The sequence below is a fragment of the Triturus cristatus genome, chromosome 3_2 (assembly GCF_964204655.1).
Source record: "Triturus cristatus chromosome 3_2, aTriCri1.1, whole genome shotgun sequence".
In the NCBI taxonomy this organism is placed as follows: Eukaryota; Metazoa; Chordata; class Amphibia; order Caudata; family Salamandridae; genus Triturus; species Triturus cristatus.
The window spans coordinates 113,348,030-113,366,632 of record NC_140584.1 but is presented as its reverse complement, the minus strand read 5'-3'; the positions used below and the strand labels follow the sequence as shown (position 1 = coordinate 113,366,632).

General features: G+C 42.4%; 1 protein-coding gene across 2 annotated transcripts in view; it reads left to right on the top strand.

Moving 5' to 3' along the window:
* The window catches only part of LOC146856881 (carotenoid-cleaving dioxygenase, mitochondrial-like), a 529,204-nt gene that overhangs the window by 18,666 nt on the left and 491,935 nt on the right, over positions 1-18,603 (top strand). The window contains exon 1 of one of the 2 annotated variants that reach the window (XM_085647340.1): positions 7,546-7,673. The exons of the other annotated variant lie outside the window; for it this stretch is intronic. Coding sequence (XP_085503466.1) covers positions 7,586-7,673 — 88 coding nt within the window. The 5' untranslated portion in view covers positions 7,546-7,585. Of the gene's footprint in view, positions 1-7,545; positions 7,674-18,603 lie in introns of those variants that run through there. 2 annotated transcript variants of the gene reach the window in all.

Here is an 18,603-nt window from a genome sequence, read left to right as displayed (position 1 = left end):
CAATTATGAGGGATGAAGCCATTGAGCTTTCTAGAGGGTCGCATTTTAATAACGATTGACTGACAGGAATCTCCCAACCATCAATCTCCTATATATGCGACCCTGCACCACCGCTCATGTATAGTGTCCCTATCACCACTACTGTTCCACAGAGCATACATAACCAGGTTGGATTACCTCAATCCGAACCATCCTACACCCCCCAAAAAAACCCTGACCCCGGGCAGGTAGCAATAAGCCCCAGCATCATAACTTCCTCTCTGGAATTTAATTGTGCCCATACCCAACTACCTAGTGAGCAGGGGCCCCTAAAAGTGGATAGCGCAAGCTTGAAGATCCTCTCCTTCAATATAGCCGGCCTTTCTAGGAAACTACCTTTCCAGATTGGAACAGGTTTATTGAAGGCTATAACATTTGCATATTCCAAGAGACGTGGAGCCAGATTGCTCACCATAAAGTAGGCTTTGTGTCTTACTATGTCCCAGCGGTACCGGCGCAAACAGGGAAGGGGCGTCCATCGGGTGAGCTACTGGTATGGATCAGCATATCCCTGGATTGCTCAATTAAACAGATCCAATGTATCTCTCCTGATCTCTTAAGATTAACCATCCGGGAGAACCAAGGAGGTAGATCTCTGGACATTTTTAATATCTATGTCCGGGGAACAAAGGGAGGAGCAGAATCTCCCATAGTTACATCTTTGGAAGCTGAGCTCTCCAACTGCCCCCATGACTCGCACATCCTGGTAGCGGGAGACTTCAATTGCACTTTTGAGCTTCTCGCTGCCGAGGATGTGCTAGGCATTGAAGAGGATGATGCAAAGCGGGGAATTCCCTTGCTGAGTATCCCGCCGATAAAAAGATGGACCGAGTTGGCTGTCCAGCTGAATTCTTTAGCCGTAGAACATGGGCTAAGGGCAACCAATGGCAGGTCACTATCTGATGTAAAAGGGGCACATACCTATAACAGGGTAGGTTCAGGAAACGATTACATCTTACTGAATTATAAATTGTGGCAGCACCTAATAGATATGGTGACAACATCGACAGTTGACAGCGACCACAATCCACTATCTCTAATTTTAAAATCTTCATGGTTGCCTAATTCTGGCTATTTTGGTCTAGAATAACCAATGCCAACAAGGGAAGTAACTGTAATAGGTATTTGAAATGGCATAGAGTTCTTCTGGACAACAAGAAATTATGTGGTATTAGAGAAACTGTGGCAGAGGCTCTAGACGAACTGAGAGGGGTTTCTATGGACCCTGATGTTACTGAGAAAATCCCTAAAATTTATGAAAAAACAATTAGTACTCTTCGGAATTTCTTTTGTTCAACTACTAGAGCAGGTCACCGTCCAATGTGCGAGAAGCCCAATAGAAATAACACGTGGTACACAAAAACTTGTAGACGGAAAAAAAACGCCCTGGTTTTGGCAGTTAAAAGTAAATTGCTCCCTACGATCCAGCTAGCAAGAAGGGACTATAAGGAGGCAGTGTCCAGTGCCAAAAAAGAGTGGGAAGAGCAGCACTGGCAAGATTTAAAAACAGCCAGTCTGGAGAAGGACGCTAGCCGGTTTTGGAATCTCATTAGAATCAAGACACGGCCTGATAGCGAATCAATCACTTGTAACATCTCAAGTCGTATCTGGTACGACCACTTTCTGAAACTTTATTCTAATTCTGAGGATCTCTCATTGGAAGACACATCAACAGATCCCAGAATAGGTTCGGGGGATTTAAACAGCTATCCTTTTTCCGAACTGGAAGTGGAAACCGCCATTCGGCGTATAGTCCCAGCTAAGGCAGCAGGCCCAGATGGCATTCCTGGAGATCTTCTTCGGGCAGATCCCGTTAAATGGGCGAAATTCATTACCACTCTTATTAATGCCATTGATACCGGCTCTCCGATACCAGATTCCTGGAAAGGAGCAGAGGTGGTCCCTATTTATAAAATGGGTGCTAGGGACGACCCTGCTAATTATCGCCCAATAAGCCTAATTGATTCAGTGCAAAAGGTTATTGGGAGGGTGGTGCTGGAGAGAATCTTGGAATGGGCAGATGAAAATAGTATCCTCTCCGACTACCAAGCAGGCTTTAGGGCAGGTACAGGGACAATTGAGCAGGTGTTTAGGTTAATTCTTCTCTACTGGAAGGTGGTCAAGATAGGCAAAGGCAGTATTTACCTTGCATTTATAGATCTAAAGACTGCCTTTGACCTAGTCCCTCGAGGGCGCCTGTGGAAGGTCCTAGCTGACCAGGGGGTTCCCAAGTATATTTTAAATCTCTTGGTGCGTCTCCACGAAGGTAACTACGCCCAGGTCAGATGGGGCTCCCAGGGGCAGAAGTCAGACAGAATACCGGTGAACAGGGGTGTCCGCCAGGGCTGTGTTTTAGCTCCCACCCTATTCTCTTTGTATGTGAATGGGGTGGTGGAGCACCTGCAGCGAATACCATCTGACGCACCAGCCCTGGCGGACGAAAAAATCCCCACCCTCCTGTTCGCCGACGACACCCTTCTTATCTCCAAGACCCCGAGGGGCTTGCAGAGTTTGTTGGACAGCTTCCAGTCATTCTGCACAAATAGAGGGTTGATCATTAACTCTGAGAAAACCAAGTACTTGGTGCTGAATCCCCCTAAGAATCTTAGAACTCCACCTGTATTAAATGATGTCCCGTTAGAGAGGGTCACCACGTTTGACTACCTGGGTATCCGCATCTCTAACTCCATGCTCTGGAGTACCCACATACAAAAAATGCTTTTGAACCACAAAAGGGTAGTGGGGCAATACTCAAAGAGCATCATACTTCAACAAGCAAACCTATTGCTCCCGCAATTGATATATATAAGGCCAGAGGAGTGAGTTCAGCCCTTTATGGTGCTGAACTCTGTGGTTTTTCTAACTTAGATCAAATTGTGAGGTCAGAAAATAAATTTTTAAAAGATCTTGTGATGCTGCCCTTGAGGACCCCCACTAGGCCCCTACTGCAAGATCTAGGGTGCCACTCATTTAGAGATCTGGCCAGACTTCGCCCCCTTCTGTTGTGGGCCCGCTTGTGGCGGACCCCAGAATTAGGAAAGTATGCAGTGGGGTTAAGCGAAATAATGAACATGGATGGATGGCATAAAATCAAATGGCTTAAGGACCTAAAAACATTGCTGTATGACCTTGACCTTAAAGAGGCGTGGATAAATAGAACTGCTCCACCAAAGGCAGAACTTAAGAAAGCTTATTGGTCCTGGGTCCGCAATAAGGGTTTTCTTGATCCTAAACTAGGCAGGTTATCAGAGGAGTTCATGCAACATAAACATATCACTTACTATGAACCATACCTAGATGTCATACAAAAACCTTATGACAGAGCTCTGTTTTTTGAGTTCAGGGATGGTTCGCTCCTCACCCGTGAAATGACCGCTCGATGGAAGGCTCCCCATCAGACATCAGCCTCCTGCCCGAATTGCAAAGCCAACCTTGAGTCAATAGCTCATGTCATGTTCATGTGCCCAGCCTATAAAGCGCCACGGGAACGATGGCTTAAACCACTCTGCAGGGAGTTGGGTACTCGTAGCCACTTAGTGGCGTTGCGCATCCTAAGATCTGATGCACGAGCCCTACATGCGTGTGGTTTGGCCAAATTCCTGAGTTGGGCATGAAACATCAGATCGAGAACCCTGAAAGCCAATCTCTAAGTATTGTCGCTGTTATGAGCTACCTGCACCCAGTGAATTGTATTTTTTATATATTTTATCTTGTAAATACTATTTTTAATGTTACTGTCAATTATTCCACCACAAGGATTTTTTGATGAATTATATTATTTAGTCACTTAGGGTACATTTATTACTTGATAAAATGTTTTGTACTTTTTATAATATAGCTTTTTAACTTGTGTCCGACAGCTTTTAAGATAAGTTTTTATCGAAATAAAGCTAATATGACTGACTGACTGACTGATTTACTGGACCTTTTTCATCTGGTAATTTCAACAGGATTGACCTGCCTAAGTTTGCCTGGGAAAAATCCAAGTTACTCATAATAGTAACAACTTTGCAAACCATACTTTTCACTTTGGGTATTGGAATTTTCTCAGAGCACTAGTAACAGTGGCGTCAATCTTTTCTGCCTTGTCTATTACTTGTTTTACACCTGTATTGTTTCCCATGCAGATTGATCCTGTTGTGCCTCTTTGTGATATTTGTCACCAAGCTCTACATTTTTGTATTTATGTGGCAATCTGGTATTTTTTGATGTAGCACGCCTCTACCATGTAAACAAGAAACAATAGGATACAATATGTGTGGTTTAGAATGTAATATGCTGGGGGCTAGTTTGAAATTGTCAAAAGGATATATTTTGAGGGTCTTCGTGAAGGCAGTGAGCAAGGTGTGTGCCCTTTAGAGGACACAATTCACTGTGTTTTCTTGACCAATAATGAATGTCAATGTTATCGAGTACTTTTAAGGGCACGTACAAAATGTCAAACACATCCCCCACAAGCTACACCCTCTAGTCAATAACACCTGCTTAACACGCCTGTATGTGATGTTTGTCATGTACACTCCTGAGGAGTGGAAGAGGAAGCCTGGGCAAAGGGCAGTTCTGTTAATGGCAAAAGAGTCATGTTCATGGCTATCAGTTTTTCTTATCAGTGGGAAACGTTTGGTCATATTTTGTGTGTGAGTGCATCCGACCCTTACTGTGTCAGCCTGTATTACTACTCTGCTGTAAGATTGTCACTGAACAGAGGTTCCCGTTGGTTGTTAACAACGAAGACGCTGCCTAATTACATTTGCTGTCACAGTAATGTTTCATTGGAATCTGCTTGGCACCGCTTGCCAGTGATTCAGTGGCAAGATGTTTGGTCTAATGTCGAACGATGTACTTTATTAAGCCGTAATGTGAGTACTCACGTTAGAGTAATGTCAGGGTTACTACATCTGGAAATGAAAGTCCAAATTTGCTACTCAGGTTCATAATGTTTGATTTACATAGAATACGTAAACAATCCGATGCGGTCAGATTTGAATGTAAAATGAATGAACTTTATGTAAATAAATACTCACTTTGTATAATCCCAGAAAATGAGACAAATAATAATACAAAAATAAAAAAGGTAAGATGTTTGGGAAAATAATTCTCAAATCATGCAAGTAGGAATTATAACATTCGATAGTCCTTAGTAATGTTTAACAGAAGACAACACATCATATGGTGGCACAGCATCAAACCCGGAGTAATCAATTTCACGTGCCATTTCTCGCAAGTCTTGCTTTCAATTATGGGCCCTAGAGTTATTTATAATACAGTGCATTTTGCACATCTCACTATGGCTAGTCCTTGGCTCAGTAGCCTGTACCAGTGTATTACAGTCATTGCAGTGGTTTGTACATCAATACATTTTAGTGCAAAATGTGGTGGTTTTATTTTCGTTTTTCATTGTTTGCCATTTCCTTCTCATTCTGTAGGTAAGCCCTTTTTTATCATTTTTATCCAAAGCATCTAATTATTTTCTTATGTACCTGGTGAAGTTTATCTTACCCCACTTTAATAAATAAATAACCCTGTAGAATCCTTAGCCCATTACCCCTTACCTTTGCACCCATAACATCTCACCCCTTACCCATAACGCTTTACTTACAGCCCCTTACTCATAACCCATTCACTAACCCTTTACATTTACACCCTTAACCTCTTGCCCTTTCTACTTTACTCTTAGACCTGTACCCTTACTCTTATACATAATTACTCACCCATAACCCCTTATCCATCACCTCATACCTTTAATGTCTTGTCCGTAACTCCTTTCCCTTAACTTTACTCCATTATCCTTAATCCAATACCTTTACAAACCTAACCCCTTATCCTTAGCCCTACTACATTTCCCTTAATTTACTTACCTTCAATCTTGTAGTTTACCCAGAACCTATACCTTTAAACCCATAATATCTTACCCTCTTGACTCTTAATCCCTGACCTCTTACCTTTATGCCCTGACACTTAACCACTAATCCTAATCTCGCTCTTTACCTTTAATCCTTACCTTTACACTCTTACCCCTTATGTTTGCCCCTTACCATCTTACCTTTAAAACATTATATCCTTATTCTTACCCTTATTACCTCTCAACCTCCGACTGGACCCCTCCGAATCTAGTTTCCGGAGGAAATTAAAAACTTACCTCTTCTCAAAATAGTGGGCTCCTCCCCTACTTCTCTTTCAGAGTGCTTCAGTTCAGCGCGGGGACACGCATTCTGCGTAACCAGGCGCTCTATAAATGCCCCTTAATAATAATCCTTAACTCCTTACTCTTACTTCCTTACCCCAACCCTTACCATTTTACCCTTCCCACAAATCTGCTGATCTCTTCACCTCGTCCTGGGACGGCACTTGGTGGCCCTCCGAACGTGTTCCCCAACCAACCCCAGCCGACCATGCCAAGAACTCGGGATCATCCTGGACACCAACCTCTCCATGAGCAGACAGATCAATGCCATCTTCTCATCATGCGTCCACATCCTGCAAATTGTATGCAAGATTGTAAAGTGGATCTTACTGAAATCCAGACGAATAGTCACGCAGGCCCTATCACAATTAGTCTTGATTACGGAAACGTCCTCTACATCGGAATCCCATCCCATGTCCTGCGCCTACTCCAAAAAATCCTAATCTATCCAGTGAGTTTAAAACTGATATCAAAGACTTCAGCTGCATGTAAAGTGTAGAGTATGTCGGGAGTCCTCGTACTGTGGTGATGCTCGCTCTGTCACTCACACAAGAGCCAAAGTACTTATAACCTAATTTTATTTTATTTAGTCAAGTTGCAGCTCTGCGCACACTCCTGTACTGACTGTGCTGAGCAGTCTAGAATTTTGTCTGTTCATTAGTTGGGATCCGAGGTCTGCAGCTGTGGTGCACTTCTTCACAAGCTATTTTACTTCAATAAACCGGTTAAATCTTATGGCAATTTGGCATTCATACATCAATACCAGGCCCTCCTATGCAGTTAGTGCCATTCCATTTCCGGTGCTTGCAACAGTTTTAGGATCTTCATAGACTTTCTCGTTGCTCGAATGGGTGTCCTTTCTGATATTTATAGGTTTCCCTCATCTTCTTGGTTGGATTTTGCTTGCGTTAAAGTGTCACTCATAGTCATCGTTGAATGTCACTCATGAGCACACTGAAATTAAGAAAATGTCACACATAAGCAATCTGTAACCGTGGCAGCTGAGAGAACGTGCGCTGCAACCAACGATGGTTTTGTGACAGCTGCTGCGTGCATATGGTCTAATTACAGAGGAGGGTAGTCGAGTGTGTGTAATCTGTGAGGACACACAAATAACCGTTTTAGTGCCATGGATGTGCTTGCACGTGCATGAATAAACACCAACCACGCCCCTTGCTCATCCCTCGCCGCCCTGACGTTGCTCAGCAGCTTTCATCCTAGGGACTTTTATTATGAAAGGGTACTGAGCCAGCTATACTGGAAACCCGGCTCCCCTCCACTTCACTGCACCATCCTTAGAATTAACAGCCTGCACCGAGTTTCATAACCGAACGCGTGCCAGTTTGTCGTGCACCGTTCTCGATGCTGTTACGAATCTTTCTGGCCACCCTCGACATCTTTGCATGGATAACGATGGATTTTATATCATCCTTAATTCAGAATATACCAGGTGAGGAAAAACGACCTTCCTTTTGCATTATTTACGGTACACCGAGCTCTCAGGCTGTTATTAAGTTACCGTTCGTTCGTATAAAAACTCCGCATGCATGTACGGAAACATTGTATCTAGTTAATCTGGACGGGTTGGCGTGTGTTGGTTGGTTTAAAACCGGCTAGCTTTACGTTACGTAATGTTGTCACACATATACGCACCGCACCTCAATTTAAAGTTTTGGTACTAGAAGACAAGGAATTAAATAAATGAAAGGAGGTCTGTTCTGAGTGAATACTTTTGACGTCACCACATGGTCTCCTGAATTATTTTTTCACTTTACTTGTGCTTACTGCTTAGTGTACATCATGTGGTTTGACCAGCACAGCAGGCTTTCTTCTATTACTGTATGCAGCTAGAAATGTAATTAACGTTCTTCTGGATATTGTATTTTAAACAAAAAAAATCATGTATACCGTTGAAGTGCATTTCAGTGACGTTATTTCAACAATGCAAGTTAAGCCTTAATTCGAACTACTTCTCCATTTATTTAATGGCGTTTATATTTAAATAATTCCGATCGAGAATTACATTTTACAAATTGACATATATAAATGAACCCCCCCCCTCCGCCAGCGTCAGTTTGGGTTGCCATGGTCTTTCATCATGCTGGATTGGCCCCAACAGGCTGTTTACTGCTCAGTGTGTGTTTTAGAAACAGACGCGCATTACTGTATATGAAATGATTCATGTCTATATTACCCCCTTAAACTGCTGTGCTCCCCTCCTCCCAGCAAGGAACCTTTTTTTGGCGATTTGTACTAGTTTGCACTTTAGAGCTCCAAAAGTTTGTGTCCTTTTTAGGTCGAGCATTCGAGACCTCTTATATATACTTTAGTATATACTATACTTATATGTGTATGTTCTTTGTGGGCTCTGGATATCAGCCCTAGGACTTGTCTGCTTCCGCTTAGGGTCTTTCTTTCTGTTCAAATGCCTCTATTTAACTGTCTTGATAGAAGATGACCAGCAGAGTTAAGTAAAATACCAGAATTGCTTTCTGCTGAGGGAAAGTCTTTAATTTATTTTTCTGGCAACTACCTCTGTTCAACTTTCTTGATAGAAAACGACCAGAAGAGGTCCATAAAATACCAGAATCACTTTAGCATTCTCTAGATTCCAGTTCATAAAAATTGTCTTCCACGAGCACCTGTAGACAATAATATTTTTTTTAAAATCTTGTATTTTCAGTGATATGACCAACGTAGGCCCTGATTTTATATTAAAATCAGAGCTTTGGGCTATACCATTTTCCGCTGGAAGGCAATATTTCTCTCCATGTGTTCCCATACCCGGCGTGTCATGCAGTTTGGTGCTTACATTCCCTCCAAGTTAAAGAACAGTAGATGTTTCGGCACCCAGGCTAATGTGCTGCATTGCTAAATACATATAAATTCCCAAAGGCCAGACTGATTGCATGGCAAATGCTTGTTTCAAACATCCTGGGGATTGTGAAAGTGGGCTTGTGGATTCCCCTGGAGGAGAGCAAGAAAATAGGCAAAATATAGCTACATTTTGAAAATTAAGGGGCATCAATGAACAGTTTAGTGTACTAAAGTCACCATCTTCCCAGCTTTCAGGAACATGAAAAGCAGAATATTAGTTTTTTTTTCCCCCACAGTTTAGAGATACCCCATTTTTAGGTCTCGGCCTGACGTAGGCAGCGCATGCGATGCCTCGTCATACGAGGCTTCTTGGAATCGATACGATTCCAGAAGCCTCGTCCCAGCTCTGCCTTAGCTTTTGATTCGTGCGCGTTGTTTTGCGTCACGAATTATGCCAAAGGCAGTGCAATGATTTCACTGAAGGCATGTCATTCCCTTATTGTTATTAACGAGGACAGTGGTCCTTGTGAAAGTTAATGCAAGTTAAATAAATATAGAATACAATCAAATCTATATTTCAACTATCCAGCCGGATAGGGAATTAATCCAATTTATTCCAAATTAGCAAAGCACAATTTTAACAAAGTGGGGTACAGTCCTGTACCGAAAAACGTAAAGGTGAGGTAATGAGTAACATTAGGACACAGAAAACAAAAACATTTAAGGCAAACCAAAACAAAAACGCTTGTTATAATTATAAAGAATGAAACAAGCATGATAGTGAACACAAACGTGGCACTGATATGGGCAGATTTAGTCAGTGTACACGTAGTTTACAAAGGTCGATGATGTTTCGATCCCGTTTGCAGAATTAGAGGGATCATCATCAGGACTAACAATGTTGCCTAAGGATTTACATGTAATAGAACAAAAAGGTGACAATAAATGAGGGAAGGAAGCGAGAAAAACAATTGAGAAATGAGTTGGTTCAGCATGACCAAAAACGCTTATTAAATTAGGCGCACAGTGTTCTTGGCAAGGCCAAAGGGTCAGAATAATTAAGCTACCAATTAAGTTAAATTAAAGATCAATATGGATGGCTAGCGGTAGACAGTAGAATTAATCGTGAAAGAAGCAACTGAACAGTGCCACTAGGGATCAAGCATTGTAAAGAGTTAAAGGAAGGGTTGCCTGAAGTGCTGTGGCAATGTGATGCAACCGAGATATCAGTGTGAACACGGAGCACGTAAAATACATTCGGACTGATTCCTATGAGCACAGTATTGATATACGTCGTAATCAATGTAGATAATGAAACCAGTGGGTGGGCGGGGCATATATTGTTTTTATTGAAGTGGGTGCTCGAAATACCAACGATGAACGTACATATGTTAGAGAGGCCAACATTTAGGGAATACACCTGCACGTTGCATAACTAGTTAGATTCGTGTAAAGATTTAGAAGAAAGATTTAGAAGAAATATTTATGACGACCTTTACATCTACGCCCATACCACTATCAGATTAAGAAAAGCGGACCTCAGTTATAAAGTGTAGCAAACACTCTTTAAATTTTTCAACTTAACTTTATGTGAAAAGAGTTTATGAGGGCAGTACTTGGTAGTGTGAGCATTAGAGCAGCTCCCTTAAAAGGACGAGAGTAACAGGGATAGTGTATGATGGGTTTTGTAGTTCGCGTGAACTAGCGGATGACAAATGGAGAGATTAGATTGGGCGTGGACACGACACAGGTGTCTTAAATAGAACGAGCAAGCTAGGCAGTTGGAATGGTTTCAGACAAACAAACAAGCAGTCATCAAAACGAGAAAGGTATGGGCTTGCTTTTGTAATAGAATTTGTAAAACAAAGGTTAAGATCTGGATTATGTGGGGGGTGTATACTTACTTATTTGTGAGGGATTAACGCAATGAGAATTCAGAGGGGTCTGATGTACTTTAACGCATGTACAGAAACGATCGGGTACACTTTTAGTGAATTCAGCAGGCATCACATTGATTAGGGAGTCACTTTGGTTAGACTCATATACGTTTTTCATTTTTATAGTGTGCGCAATGTGACTAATATGATCCATTTAGCAAACACAGTTTATAACTATGTTTTTTAACATTTATAGATAACCCCTGACGAAGGGCACAAGTAGGGCCGAAATGCATTGGGTATTGAAAACAACGTAATGAGGAATATATATGCAAAACGCCATGCTGCGGAGCAAAGCCAGTAGGCATGTCTTCAGCATTAAGGATTGTGGAAACATATGTGTCCATTGAGTGACTGGTTTAAAAGATGTTCATCAAACAAATAAATAATGAAGAAATGAAAATGAAAACTTCCTTGGTTGAAATTGGAACAAACGTTGCATTTTTATGCATGAATGATGGCTGTGCGTCCGATGTGGGGTGTAACGTCGCCCCACTTACTTTCAATAATTATAAAGAATGAAACAAGCATGATATTGAACACAAACGTGGCACTGATATGAGCAGATTTAGTCAGTGTACACGTAGTTTACAAAGGTCGATGATGTTTCGATCCCGTTTGCAGAATTAGAGGGATCATCATCAGGACTAACAATGTTGCCTAAGGATTTACATGTAATAGAACAAAAAGGTGACAATAAATGAGGGAAGGAAGCGAGAAAAACAATTGAGAATTAGAGTTGCTTCAGCATGACCAAAAACGCTTATTAAATTAGGTGCACAGTGTTCTTGGCAAGGCCAAAGGGTCAGAATAATTAAGCTACCAATTAAGTTAAATTAAAGATCAATATGGATGGCTAGCGGTAGACAGTAGAATTAATCGTGAAAGAAGCAACTGAACAGTGCCACTAGGGATCAAGCATTGTAAAGAGTTAAAGGAAGGGTTGCCTGAAGTGCTGTGGCAATGTGATGCAACCGAGATATCAGTGTGAACACGGAGCACGTAAAATACATTCGGACTGATTCCTATGAAAGAGATGAAAGTGGGTGAATGTCGTGAGAGGATAGCCAGATTAAGCACTGGTGGTGAGGGGACTGATGCATACCTTGGGCCCAGATAGGATCGTTGGAGGAGAGGGGTCTGTGGTTGCAGCCCCGATATTAATTAAGGAACGACAAGTGCCGGGACCTGTAAGGGAGAGGTAACAGGGTGGTAAGGAGTAGAATCGATTGGACCGGGGTCGCGTGTGTAGGAAGATAGCCTACCTTAGATAAGGCCCTCAGCCATGGAACCGTGTTGGTGGATACGACAAGGGAGGTTCAGGCGGATTATTCAGGCAGTTGAGTTTACACCGATAGTAGTGAAACAACCTGAAACCAGAAGGGTATAAAATTGAATTACGGGTGGTCGGGTAGGGGGGTGAGCATGGGAACCAAGGCCACAGAGGGATAGCTGCCGCTTACCTTAAGGACTGTGAACACGTCGGGATAATTCCGATAAACCGTTCCTTGGAGCTCAATGACTCTCGTAATGAGCCGGTTTGGGGCGGGCGTTTTAAACCCGTGATGTTAAAATCGAGCGGGACCTCTAGCGTGTATACAGAGGTCAGACTAGTGCGCAAACCGAGGTGGCCATCTTAGGTGAGTTAAGGTGCACTCGTGATCACAATTACGAAAAATGCCAATTTACTTCCTGGTAATAGAATTGATGGTGTGTGTGTAGAACTAATGTTAGCGGTCACCCTTGGGACAGGAGGCAATTAAGGGTAATGAAGAAAAGGTAATAAGGAGGAAAGACTCAGATGTGTACTAGTGGTGCTCATACAGAATTAAGAATAGTGACACAATAGTTCCCAATATTTCCTAAATTGGGTCCCCTTGTTTTTGTTTAAATACTCCCTTATTGTTGCCACCCTGTCTCCTTTTATCTACGCCCTGCGGGATTGGATCTTTTACCCGCGGCGTTACACTAGTGCCTTTATTTACTGGGGAAGCACTATTTGTTTCCCCTTCTGTCTGTCTCTCTGAGACACAGCTGCTTACCACTGTTGTTCTGTACCATAGCCTGGACGGTTATCTCTATTATATTGATTCAAAAAGTGCTGATGTGAGTTTGTACTTCGAACTACAGCCGAATGCTGAATGGACCCTCTGTTCTGTTCTTTGGAAGTGGGTGCTGAATCGACGTTGCATTTTGTTCCTTAAGACAGCACAGAACGTAAACTGCACTATGTTCTGCCACACCAGCGATGTGACGTCACACTATGCGTAGGCAGTAGCAGTGAAGCGACACTGCGTTCTCTCGGGCTGGGATAACTGTGACCTCACACTGCGTGTTGTTAAGTAGCAGTGAAGAGACGCTGCGTCCTCTCCGTGTGACACAGCGATGACGTCACACTGCCTGTTGTTAACTAGCAGTGAAGTGCGTCTTGTTAATGGTCAAGTGACTGTGCATCTTGTTCTATGGCACAACGATGAAATGACAGTGTAGTTTATTCAAAGAACGTTGAAGTCGTGGTAGTGGCTGAAGCAGGCAGTGTTGAGGGCAGCCCATATTTTCAGTTTGGTAGTAGAGCTTGTTGAAGTGACACTATTTAGATCTGGACAACATACTTCTGAAGTTACAATGTATTTTGCTCGATTGAGAGACCGGCACTAGAATGCATTCTGCTCTATTTCAGATAATGTTATAATCTATTTTACTCGATAGCCGAGGATGTCGAAGTGGCCCTGTATATCTATTTGGTATCAGAAACTGTTGACGTTGCATTATATTTTGATCAATAGCAGAGAGTGTTGTATATATATTAGGCCTAGGCGAAAATTTCGTTCCGTTCGCGGAAATTGCGATAATTCGACATTTTCGCGTTCCGCGGAGAGCGCGAAAATGTCAAAACTTCCGCATTCCGCAGCTTGGCGATAATTTGTTTCTTGCTTGCGCTGTAAAATAATACATTCTCGCGCGCGCGCGATCGCCTTACCTGAATCCCTGCGTTCGCCGACAAGTTTTCTTGATCCGGTCGTGTTCTCCATGAGATGTTGTATTGTTTTTAGCCATTTGCGCTGTCTCGCGACAGTTCGCGCCCGCAGTGACGTCATGCATCGCGCGATCACGTCTTTCTTCTCGCGATCATGCACCGCGAGACAACTGAAAACAAGATGGCCGCGCCCGCGAGCAACCACATGGGTAAGTTGGCGAGCCGCAACCATGCAGAAAATCTCGCGAACATGCGGGAAAAAAACTTCCGCATCTTCGCGATATTTCCGCGTGTTTGCGATAATTTTTAACATTTTCGCGATAATTTGCGAAAGTGGATTTCGCAAATTCTGCCCACCCCTAATATATATATATATATATTAATTCAGAAGATTTACATTGTATTTTCTGGGAGCAGAAAGCGTCGAGGCGACGCTGTACATTTATTTTAGATCAGACAATGTTGAAGTCACAGTGCTGTTTGCTCGGGAGCACAGAGTGCTGAGGTGACCCCGTATATTTGCCTCATAGAAGCCGTTTTCTGCGGTAGCAGAAGACACCGGGGTGACCTTGCATATTTGGGTCATACAAAGTCATTTGTTCGACAGCAGAGAGCGCTGAGGTGACCCTGTATATTTGTTTTAAATCAGATAATGCTAAATTAACAATGCTGGTGCTGAGGCGACCCTATATATTAGCCTCATACAAGACATTTTGCCCGGTAGCAGCTCTATACTACTCTCTACTGCTCTCTACTCACTACTCACTCTCTACTCTCAACTACTCACTCTCTCCTACACACTCTCTACTACTCACTCTACTACTCACTCTCTACTACTCTCTACTACTCACTCTCTGCTACTCACTCTCTGCTACTCTCCACTCACCCTCTACTACTCTGTACTACTCACACTCTACTACTCACTCTCTACTACTCTCTATTACTCACTCTCTATTACTCCCTCTCTACTACTCACTCTCTACTACTCACTCTCTACTACTTACTCTTTACTACTCTCCGCTATTGCTCACTCGCTACTACTCTCTACTACACGCTCTACTACTCACTCTACAACTCACTCTCTATTACTCTATACTCACTCTCCACTACTCACTCTCTACTACTCACTCTCTATTACTCTCTACTCACTCTCTACTACTCTCTACTACTCGCTCTCTACTACTCACTCTCTACTACTCTCTACTACTCACTCTACTACAATCTACCACAGTATAGTTTATTCAAAGAATGTTGAGGTCACCTGTGTTTTTTGCGTGGTAGTGGCTGAAGGAAAGCCCTATTTTTATTTTGTATTGTACAAAGTCGAAATTACAACATGTACCTTAATGGTTAAAGTAAGCGCGCCCAACAAATGCACGCAAGATAACATAAAAAAATTAAATAAATAACGCACCGTGGCACAGAGAGTTGAGGACAGCCCATATTTTCAGTTCGGTAGTAGAGCTCGTTGAAGTGACACTATTTAGATCTGGACAACATACTTCTGAAGTTACAATGTATTTTACTCGATTAAGAGACCGGCATTAGAATGCATTCTGCACTATTTCAGATGATGTTATAATCTATTTTACTCGATAGCCGAGGATGTCGAAGTGGCCCTGTATATCTATTTGGTATGAGAAACTGTTGACGTTGCATTATATTTTGATCAATAGCAGAGAGTGTTGTATATATATATATATATATATTCATTCAGAAGATTTACATTGTATTTTCTGGTAGCAGAAAGCGTCGAGGCAACGCTGTACATTTATTTTACATCAGACAATGTTGAAGTCACAGTGCTGTTTACTCGGGAGCACAGAGTGCTGAGGTGACCCCGTATATTTGCCTCATAGAAGCCGTTTTGTGCGGTAGCAGAAAGCACCGGGGTGACCTTGCATATTTGGGTCATACAAAGTCATTTGTTCGACAGCAGAGAGCGCTGAGGTGACCCTGTATATTTGTTTTGAATCAGATAATGCTAAATTAACAATACTGGTGCTGCGGCAACCCTATATATTAGTCTCATACAAGACATTTTGCCCGGTAGCAGCTCTACTACTCTCTACTGTCTCTACTCACTACTCACTCTCTACTCTCAACTTCTCACTCTCTCCTACTCACTCTCTACTACTCACTCTCTACTCACTCTCTACTACTCTTTACTACTCTCCTCGACTACTCACTCACTACTACTCTCTACTACTCACCCTACTACTCACCCTACTACTCACTCTACAACTCACTCTCTATTGCTCTATACTACTCTCTCCACTACTCACTCTCTACTACTCACTCTCTACTACTCTCTACTCATTCTCTACTACTCTCTACTACTCTCTACTACTCACTCTCTACTACTCACTCTCTACTACTCTCTACTACTCACTCTTCTACAATTTACTACAGTGTAGTTTATTCAAAGAATGTAGAGGTCACCTGTGTTTTTTGCGTGGTAGTGGCTGAAGGAAAGCCCTATTTTTATTTTGTATCGTACAAAGTCAAAATTACAACGTGTACCTTATTAGTTAAAGTAAGCGCGCCCTATAAATGAACGCAAGATATCATTAAAAAATTAAATAAATAACGCACCGTGGCACAGAGTGTTGAGGACAGCCCATATTTTCAGTTCGGTAGTAGAGCTCGTTGAAGTGACACTATTTAGATCTGGACAACATACTTCTGAAGTTACAATGTATTTTGCTCGATTGAGAGACCGGCATTAGAATGCATTCTGCTCTATTCTGCTGAGGTGACCCCGTATATTTGCCTCATAGAAGCCGTTTTGTGCGGTAGCAGAAGGCACCGGGGTGACCTTGCATATTTGGGTCATACAAAGTCATTTGTTCGACAGCAGAGAGCGCTGAGGTGACCCTGTATATTTGTTTTGAATCAGATAGTGCTAAATTAACAATGCTGTTGCAACCCTATATATTAGCCTCATACAAGACATTTTGCCCGGTAGCAGCTCTCTGCTGCTCTCTACTGCTCTCTACTCTCGACTCACTCTCTACTCTCAACTACTCACTCTCTACTACTCACTCTCTACTACGCACTCTACTACTCACTCTCTACTACTCTCTACTACTCACTCTCTGCTACTCACTCTCTACTACTCACTCTCTACTCACTCTCTACTACTCACTCTTTACTACTCTCCTCTACTACTCACTCGCTACTACTCTCTACTAATCACTCTACAACTCACTCTCTATTACTCTATACTACTCACTCTCCACTACCCACTCTCTACTACTCACTCTCTACTACTCTACTCACTCTCTACTACTCTCTACTCTACTACTCCCTCTCTACTACTCACTCTCTACTACTCTCTACTACTCACTCTACAACAATTTACTACTCACTCTCTACTACTCGCTCTCTACTACTATCTCTCTGCTACTCACTCTGCTACTCTCTACTCACCCTCTACTACTCACTCTCTACTACTGACTCTACTACTCTCTATTACTCACTCTACTACTCACTCTCGACTCACTCTCTACTACTCACTCTCTACTACTCACTCTTTACTACTATTTTCTACTACTCACTCTCTACTACTCTCTACTACTCATTCTAATACTCACTCTACTACTCTCTACTGCTCACTCTCCATTACTCTATACTACTCACTCTCTACTTCTCTCTACTCTCTGCTCTCTACTCACTCTCTACTACTCGCTTTCTACTACTCTCTACTACTCACTCTCTATTACTCTATACTACTGCCTCTCTACAACTCACTCTCTACTACTCACACTCTGCTACTCACTCTCTGCTACTCACTCTCAACTACTCTCTACTCTCCACTCACTCTCTACTACTCTCTACTCACTTTATATTATTCTCTACCACTCTACTCTCTACGACTCACTTTCTACTACTCTCTTGTACTCACTCTACTACTCACTCTCTACTACTCACTCTCTACTCACTCTCTACTGCTCACTCTCTACTACTCACTCTCTACTACTCTCCTCTACTACTCATGCTCTACTACCCTCTACTACTCACTCACTATTACTCTATACTACTTACTCTCTACTACTCACTCTTTACTACTCACTCTGCTACTCACTCTCTGCTACTCACTCTACTACTCTCTACTCTCTACTCACTCTCTACTACTCTCTACTACTCAGTTTCTACTACTCTCTTCTCTACGACTCACTCTCTACTACTCACTCTCTACTACTCACTCTACTACAATCTACTACTCACTTTCTACTACTCACTGTCTACTACGCTCTACTACTCATTCTGCTACTCAGTCTCTATCACTCTGTACTACTCACTCTACTACTCACTCTCTACTACTCACTCTCTGCTACTCACTCTCTACTACCCTTTACTCTCTACTCACTCTCCACTACTTTCTACTACTCACTCTCTACTACTCTCTGCTACTCACTCTCTACTACTCTCTCTACTACTCTACTACTCACTCTCTACTAGTCACTCTCTGCTACTGACTCTCTACTCACTCTCTACTACTCACTCTCTACTACTCACTCTTTACTACTCTTTTTTACTACTCACTCTCTACTACTCTCTACACACTCTCTACTACTCTCTACTACTCACTTTCTACTACTCTCTACTACTCACTCTCTATACTCACACTCTGCTACTCACTCTCT